The 8,725-nt window shown below is 48.4% G+C and overlaps 1 protein-coding gene across 1 annotated transcript in view; it reads left to right on the forward strand.

The window, feature by feature from the left end:
- Positions 1–8,426, forward strand: part of LOC117137414 — a 47,564-nt gene extending 39,138 nt beyond the window's left edge. Inside the window, exons 7-13 of the mRNA XM_033298842.1 lie at positions 321–389; positions 1,304–1,413; positions 1,476–1,690; positions 2,860–2,998; positions 3,193–3,298; positions 3,366–3,516; positions 6,173–8,426. Coding sequence (XP_033154733.1) covers positions 321–389; positions 1,304–1,413; positions 1,476–1,690; positions 2,860–2,998; positions 3,193–3,298; positions 3,366–3,516; positions 6,173–7,308 — 1,926 coding nt within the window. The 3' untranslated portion in view covers positions 7,309–8,426. The remainder of the gene's footprint in view (positions 1–320; positions 390–1,303; positions 1,414–1,475; positions 1,691–2,859; positions 2,999–3,192; positions 3,299–3,365; positions 3,517–6,172) is intronic.
- The last annotated feature ends 299 nt before the right edge of the window (positions 8,427–8,725 follow it).

Raw genomic sequence — 8,725 nt, forward strand, 5'->3', positions numbered from 1 at the left:
GCCAACTAAACTGTTTTCATTCGTAATGCGATTCTGTCGCATTTGTGTCTCCGGGGAAGTCCCCGATCCCCGATGGGCGCGAGATGGTGTGTGTGTGTGTGCCCAAACTAATTAAATGGCGCTAAACATGCCGCCCGACATCCGACATCCTGCCAAGTGCGGGTCCAACTCGGAGAGTTCGGGTCCTGCAGAGATTTCCTTGCGTCCTTGGGCAATCGTGCGGATTAAACGATTTCAATTTAAATTCGCAAACTTTCAGCCAGCAAGTACTTAATTGGAAATGTCCTCTTGTCCTGTTCTCCCGTTTTTCCGTTTTCCAGGTGGTGAGGGCCGCCAGTCCGGCTTTGTTGCGGGTCATCGCCTTGGGAGCATTCTTCATCTACTGCACGGTAAGTAATGGATGGTGTTTTCCATTAGTCAATCGCCTGCATGCACAATAACTTAGCAATTCGGTTTCAATTGAGTGGCATAATCAATAGCAAGCGCCTGCTTTCACTGCAATCCGAATTAATTAAGAGTCATCGAATGCATCTGAAACATTTTCCGGCGGCTTACGAGCGGCTCTGTCGAACATTATTACAACTAAATGGAGCCATTCGGCGCTCGAAGCCATAAATAGCCACGAAATTTGCATTCGGTGAAAAATGAGATAGAAAAGCGCTCGGCAAACAGAGCACTCGAACCCACAGCCCATCGATTTCTACACAATTTAATTTGATTGATTTATGGCTGGCGAAGGAAACTAATGGCATGCCGGCCAAATAAACAACTTTAAGCGGCAGTTCATCGAACGTCCTGCGAGTGCCTGTCCCAGCATTTATTTATGTGTGGCAGATTTATTTGGCCGCCATGAGTATCTCTTGACGACCACACAAAGGCGTGGGAGGATGCGGAGCAGGATGAGGCTGAGAACGGGGATAAGCACGAGTCCTGGGGGTCAGGACGAGGATGCCTGTCAGCACAGTTTGCTTTATGATTTTTTAATATGTGCACGGCGTGAAGGCAGCCGAAAATAGAAGCCAATATAGATCCCCCGAATAACCTATTGTCCTGATAGCTCGCTTCATCAATGTTGGCCTATTGTCACTCTGGCTTTCTGGTTTGATGGCTTGGGGTCTTCGTGAACTGCGGCTTGAATGACAAACGCTAGCTTGCACTTATGTTTTGAAGAATCATCCGGAAAAGTACCACCTAGTACTTTTCCAAAGGAACCAAAGTGTCGGGGAAATAGGTGGCGATATTATTGATTTCCCAGGCATTCTGGGCAGAAGGCATCTATTAAAGCTAATGTATCTATCTGCAGAACATTGTGATGTATCCGAATCCAAACCTGTACACCTGCACGGCGCGCATTTGGCTGCGTGAGATTGGCTTCTCCCTGACCTACGGAGCTCTGATGCTGAAGACCTGGCGGTAAGGATATGCAGTGCCTTCTTCAGGATATTTGAGTAACATTTTGGGTATAACGACCACAGGATATCGGTGATTTTCCGCGTTCGATCTGCGAAGGCTGTGAAGATCACGGATGCCGCCCTGCTCAAGAGACTGGGCATCATCTGCGGAGCCATCGGAACCTGCCTGCTGGTCAGGACACTCGTCTCCCCGCCGGACGTGGTGGTGGGACGCACCGCCGACGACCTGAAGGCGTTTCTCTGCAAGACCAACTGGTGGGACTACACGTTCACCTCGAGTAAGTTGGCAATACGTAGAACAATTTGGCTCGAACTAAGTTGCTTTGCCATCGCAAAGGCCACTTAAAGCGAGCTCTTTCTCTTGCAAATGGAAAAAAGCCACTATGTTCTCATAACGCATATGCACCCGTAAAAAAGGAAAAAAGCCAGAGAAGAAATGGAAAATGCGAAAGTGCAGCAGCATGAAATCGTTGTCTGGCCAACCTGCTGCTCTTGTTAGCTTTGCACACACATCAATATTTTCCCCTTTTTTCACGACTTCGTAGCTCACTTGCCCTGCTCTCAGAAGTCAAATGCCTGGCTATCATGGGTTTTAGAGTGGACGGTCTCCTAAGCGAATTTAAACTAAACTACTTTCTTAGTTTATTGATCTGTGTGAGTCACTTAGCAATCGTGCTACGAACTAGGGTATATCCTTTGGGTACCTCCTTCAAAAATATTTCAGTTGTAATAAATTGCGTTTGAATCAGTAGAAGTTGTAGGAAGTGGAAGTAGACTCATGACTTTCAGCCGCAATACGGTCCACCCTAAAGGGCACAAAAGTGATTTTTCCGTTTAACCAACTGACTGGCGACACGGGTCCGTGGCATAAGTTGAGTTGGAGCTGCGCAGGAGCGGATTTGCCGGGGATAACTGCGTCCCACTTACCAGGGCGCTTAATTAAAAAAGTTCAGAAAGGACCCGGGTGCTTCTATCTGCATCTGTGCATCCGGGCATCCGTGCAACTGTGTATCCGTGCAACTGTGCAACTGTGCAACTGCTCTTTATTGTGCCACACGCGCACACAGCAATTATCGCTGCTTCTCGCGTTCATCACGCACTTTGGCAGCAGCCAGCTGCTAAGTAACTTCATTTGACTTGGCTACACGCCAAAGCTCGTATTACATTTATAATTGCATGTTGAACATTTCCCCAAAAAACAAAAAAAAATTAAATAAAAAACTACTTTGGCCGCGGCAACATGCATTTCCATAGTTGCGGCCAATAGAAAACGAAGCCCGACAGCCATGAAATTGTATATTCACTCTTTTCGCATCTAATGATATTCAGAGCTCAGTCGCGGCCAACTGTGCTGCGGTTTTGGTAATTAAACTTCAAAGTGAAGCTGGGCAGCCTGCGAAGTGCACAATGGGTCTAATCCCTTCGCTCCGATTCCATTCCTTTCCAGTGGAGGTCCTGTTCCTGGCCTGGGGCGTCCGCCTGTGCATCATGGTGCGGAAGGCGCCGTCGGAGTTCAACGAGAGCCGCTTCATCTCGATGGCCATCTACAATGAGTTCCTGCTCACCTGCTTCCTCAACGTGTCCATGTAAGTAGCCCACATCTCCTTGCTCATCAACAAGTTCTCCGAATCGTAGAATGCAGCTGACTTCATCAGAAGTTTCCTTTGGCTTCGAAAGCATGCTTCAGATCCTTTAGTTGATTTCTCCGCATTAGTGCCTCCTGAATTAAGCCAATCCGTACTAATTGGTACATCTATTTGATTTACTCCTCCGCATCCAGGCTCTTCCTGCAGTCGCCTGCCAATCCGGACTTGCTGTACATCATCTTCTTCTGCCACACCCAGCTGACGGTGACCCTGCTCCTGGCCCTCATCTTCGGCAGCAAGGTGAGTAGCGGAGTCCTGCCCCACCGTTCCGGCCATTCCGTGATACTAGATACCCACTTTGACGCAGGTGTACATCGTGCTGCGCAGCGGCAAGTCGCATCAGGAGAACATCGGCATGGGCACCAAGGCGTCGGGGGCCAAATTCAATTTTCGTCCCCAGGTGCGCACCTTCGCCAATCCCAGTTCGGTGACCACCTCCACGGTCCCGGTGGCAGCAGGTGAGTCTAGTGGAGTGGAGTGGAGTGCCAGTGCTCGTGCGGCGATAGCGGACAATTGCCCCATTTGTCCTAATGGTCCCGGCGTATCGACGCTTATGACAAACGACAGTGTCCACTTGACAAACGATCTGCGGAGGGAAAGCAGTGTACTCGGGTGCACAGAAAGAAACCCGAAGTTAGTTCATGTAACTACTCCTCCGTTTTCCAAGTTTCTCGATTATTTAGAACGATTGAAATCTGCAAAAATATATACTGCAGTTCCTTCATAGGTGACTCGCTTTCGAAACTGAGACTTTTTCCGCAGTGTAGCGTCGATAAAGTCTTCTCCCGAGTCGACTGTTATTTATGGCGTATTATTTGGCAAATTAAAAAATGAGCGGGACAGGCGGCGTCAGGGGCACGCTTATCGGAGCTGTCTAGACATGAGCCGTGCCACATCCAGTTGACAGCCCGCGATGCTGATTTATGGGCCGCTCCTGCGCCGAAGATCCTTCAGAGCAATCTTAGCTGCGGTTAACCCGCGATTCATGCATGTATGTGTGGCAGTGTGTAGGTGTTCCCACGGAAGGAAAGAGCTCCGGAGCACAAACTTCCGCCAAGTTGCCGCCGACGCCATATTTGTTTACCGCTTCGCTGGCTTTGATGTATAAACAACTATGTGAACTCCCCCGGAGGGCTTGGCCTGGCCACCACGAGCACACCCATGAGGCAGCCGAGCAGACCAGCCCAGCCATCCCAACCGGATGGCGGGTGGACTCACGTTTCTGGCTGCCGGGGAATTTCCATTTGCGTGGGAAAACTTTAAGGCTGTGAAGAGTCTGTAATTGAACTACGATATTGCACGGATGCCACGGCAACGCAGCCAATAACTTTTGATTAGAAATTAAGTTCTAACCAGGGGCTAACTTCGCCATAAGCAGCGAGTTTTCGATTAATTGCATATTGGAAGAATCCCGGGAAGTAGGAGCAGTTTTAATGGGAAAAAGTTTAAATAAATACTAGTATTGCGTTTGTTTATCGACGCATGTTTATACTGAGTTTGCGATAAATATGGCTTGCATAAATGTTTCAAAGCAGCTCTAGTCATTGGCAGTCGCGATTTATTATTCCATTTAAGAGGCCCAATGAAAAAGAGCCATGTTTATATTTGCATTCGCTTGAACTGCATAAATTAATGCACATCCTGGCGCAAAATGGAATTTAATCTGAATGGCAGGAGAGCCAAATAGAAGATACTCGTTGGTAATTGCAGGAGCTGGCTCCTTTTGGCTGCCATTGTTGACTATTCGGTTTGATGGCGAGCCTTTTTAATTCCAGGAGTTTATTGCCAGGGAGCCACGGTTTATGTTTTAATGCTTTACGGGCTCTCAGTGCGGCGAAGAGGTTTTTATTTAATTTTTTATAACCCGCATTTCTATTTCGAAACAAAACGTAGCGCATTTTTGTGGCTGCGTAAATTGTGCGTTAAATTTACATTTTTTTGTTCGTGCCGCTCGGCCTTGTCGCTGCTTTTTGCTGGGCGTGTTTTTAAGCGGCTCTCAATTTGCATATTTAAATTGAACAATCACAAAGTAGCAAACACTCAACCGTCCACCCACACATATGCGCGGTGTATCTGTGTGGCGCATTTTAAATAACTCGCGAGCGCAAAAGGAATATCGTGTTGCATACTAAGAGGGGCACACATAATAAATTCAATTTTGGCCGCGTCGACTGCTCCGCTCGCTTAATTTCACAGCCATAAATCTAAATTCATCGGGCAGTGGGGAAAAAAGCGTCTGTTTTTAATACACTTAACGGAAAGAAGGGTCACAAGCCGGTTGAAATCCTTCCTCCATTTTGGAGCCATAGCATGTTTCCTTACGCTTGAAATCTTGTTTGTTTTTCCCTATTATTTAAAACTTGATATCTTCTGAGTGGACTTGGCTTAAATCATACCGACAGGCTTTCAACCGAATTGAATGGCCATTTATCATTCCGCCAGCGAAGAGGAAGTCTGCCACTCCGCCAAGCCGCACTGAAAACCACAACAGGGTCCAACTTCGCCCCACATTCCCACTTTCACTCTCGCTTCCACTTCCGCAGACGGTACAAACATTACGCATTTAAATGTGGGGTCGCTTTTGGGGGTTTGGGGAGTGCGAAACTTTTGACATGGACGCGCAACTTTTTAGTGCAAAAGTTGGCAGCGGAAAGCAGGAGCCTCGCTTTTTAGCGCGCCATGAAAACAGCTTTCACTTCCACAGCAGATCGTATCTCCTCTACATTTGTTGCGATTTCTGGTTAGCCCTTGGGCGGCCAGAATACCAAGGACCACTGACTCCCAACTACCAATCTTTAAATTGCTGACCTCTCTTTAACTGTCCAGTTTCGGGGTGACTCAATCCATAAAGCCGCACATAAAAATCCAAAATATAAATAGATACACATTCTATATCTTGATCTTTTACTCTGTGTACAGAACAATCATGAATTCGATTTCATAATCCCAAAGCAAAGTAATGTAACCAGTATTTATGGGTGTCTTGAAACAATATAATAATTTAAAGCTACCTTAAACCTTCTTACGTATACGTATTAACAAAGTCATAAGCTTAAGCCATTTAAATCACTAAATTTCTACTTTTATCCAAACCCACCCCTGCTGCCCGCCCAGAAACCAAGCTGTCCGACCAGGAGGCGCTGGAGGAGATCCGCCAGCTGAGCATGCAGCTGCAGCGCATCCAGGAGATGGCTCCGCCCAAGGGCGTGGCGGTGATGACGATCTCCAGCCTGCTGGACGGCCTGAAGACTCCCGGTGGCCTGATGGTGGTGGCGGCGGCGGCGGGCGCCACAGCCCAAGGCCACTCGGCCGCCAACCGCCAGAGCGCACTGCCCCTGCTCGCCCTGAACGTCGAGATGCAGAAGTACAGCCAGCAGAACAACAACTCCAACGGGGGGCGGGGGAGTGGCCGGGCCTCCATTCCCACCATGGTGCTGGAAACGCCGCCCAGCTCGACGCCCCCGTCGGCGGCGTACGAGGAGCGGGCCGTGAACACGGAGCTCAGCGGCGACGACTTCCGGGAGCAGCTGCTGCGGCGGACGGCCGATGGCCACATCATCTGCAGTCGCTGCCTGGACGCGTCCAAGGAGCACTACTACTGCTGTCCGCCGCGCAGCGCCTGCGACCATCTCGGCTCGCCGAAGGAGGAGGGCAGCCTGAACTTCGCCAACATCAAGCTGGAGTGCATGTGCTCCCAGTCGGAGGACCTTGACCAGGACGTGGGCCAGCGCCAGCGTCGGCCCACGGTGCGAACGGCGGCCACCAATACGCCGCCGACCAGCTGCAAGCGGGCTCCACGCAACCTGCTGGAGGCCGAGCTCAGCATTTCGTATCAAATTTGTGATAACTGTAGAAGTAAGTACAAGCTAACGGGCCGCCGACGCAGCGGCAGCTACTCCCAGGCCCAGGAGAATCCCCAGCTGGGCCAGCAGCCGGCTGGCCAACTGCCCATCCAATCCCGCAGCACCGAGCTCCTGGACCGCACCACCGCCGCCGAGGTCGAGACCGAGGCCGAGGCGAGGACCAAGGCGGCCCACTCCACGGACGACATAGTCCTGTACTCCAGTGCACCCGAGGAGCTGGCCGCCCAGCTGGCCGAGCCCGTGGCGGCTCCCTCCCTGGGCAATGTGTCCAACAACTCGAACAACTCGACCAGCGGCAGTGGAGGCACCACTCGACCCAAGCGGCCAGACAAGTTGGTCTTGGACCTCAACGATCGGTCCAAGTACACCAAAGAGGTTTCCGTGTAGAGCGAATGAATCTTGGCCAGCAATGCAGAGCTGTTCGGCGAAGGTGCGTGATTTCCCATTTGAATTCTGTTCTAGATTTATATGAGATGTTGGAGGGTCATGGTTTTGGAAGTCACTTCGCCATTGCAACCCGAAATAATGAAATTGTTGGAGGAAATGTTGGTGGAAATGCAATTGCCGAACAGATTTTGCATTGGCTGGCGGCAATCGAAATTGTTTTATGCTTAGGCCAGTTGAATTATCAAAGACTTTACTAAATTATATTTGTACAACTAACTAGATAACTGATTGATTTAGCTAAATGTAGGCATAAGTCGGAGTGGAAAACACGCGATTTCAGCGAAAGCGAAGGCGTTTGCGATTTGCATTGCTAGGCAAAATGATTTGCAACTGTAATGAGCCCCGAATGTTGTGAATTTATTGAATTTGGCACGCACCGCAGACGCGAAAGTCAAAAATGCAGTTCGCTGAAAGTCATGTGCTTTCGTTAGAATATTAATAAATTTTACATTTCATGTGTGTAGATAATTAAATCTAAATTGCTTACTAATTGAAAATCGCAGCGAGTCATTTCCAATGGAAATGGTTTGCGCACTCATAATGCATTTGCTGTTATATTTACTATATTAAGCCATGTTTAAGTGCCGATCTGATCTATTCAAAATGGGAGCCCAACCACATGCACACCCTGTTCATTGCATAATGGCCACTCTGTAATATAGGTAATCATAAATTAAATAAAATGTGTTGATGTGAGCTGTACCATACACATATCTCCTCCAAACTCCAAACTCACACAACACGCTCACACCTTCCAACTAATATAGTGAGTAAACAATTGTAGCTACAATTAAGCATTAACTAGATGTCCCACACCTAGCTACACTATTATCAATACTTCATTATCAATAAATACCCTTTGCCGAACCGAAATCCCCTCTGCATCACGGATCGAAATGACATTTGCGAAATCTGCGTTGTCGCTTGAAAAGGCCCGAACAACAATTGCGTGTACTATATTTACGTACTGTAGTTAAGCGTTGATGTTATTGAGTTGGAAAATATGTGCATTAAATGCGTTTGTTTAAAGCAATCCAATAAATGGCGACTCCACTGAATGTACACCTAAAAGCAGTCTTTCTTTTGTCACGGCGCTGGAATTTCGGCACAAAAACGATTTGTTTATCTCCTAGCAACTTCATTAAGTATACGCACCGGGGTACCAGCTCGACATGCATTGCGGGGTGAGTATGCTACACAGCCCACACTCAAACAAAAAATACCACCCTTTCTGTCAGTCATTAATCACTTCGAAATTATCAGTCAGACTGGAAATGCTCCACCGATCTTTTCCAGTGCATCATCTGTCTATCACTGGGGGGCAGTAGATGGAAAGTGTTGGCGCCTTTTTGCGCTT

Source organism: Drosophila mauritiana, chromosome 2R, assembly GCF_004382145.1.
Source record: "Drosophila mauritiana strain mau12 chromosome 2R, ASM438214v1, whole genome shotgun sequence".
In the NCBI taxonomy this organism is placed as follows: Eukaryota; Metazoa; Arthropoda; class Insecta; order Diptera; family Drosophilidae; genus Drosophila; species Drosophila mauritiana.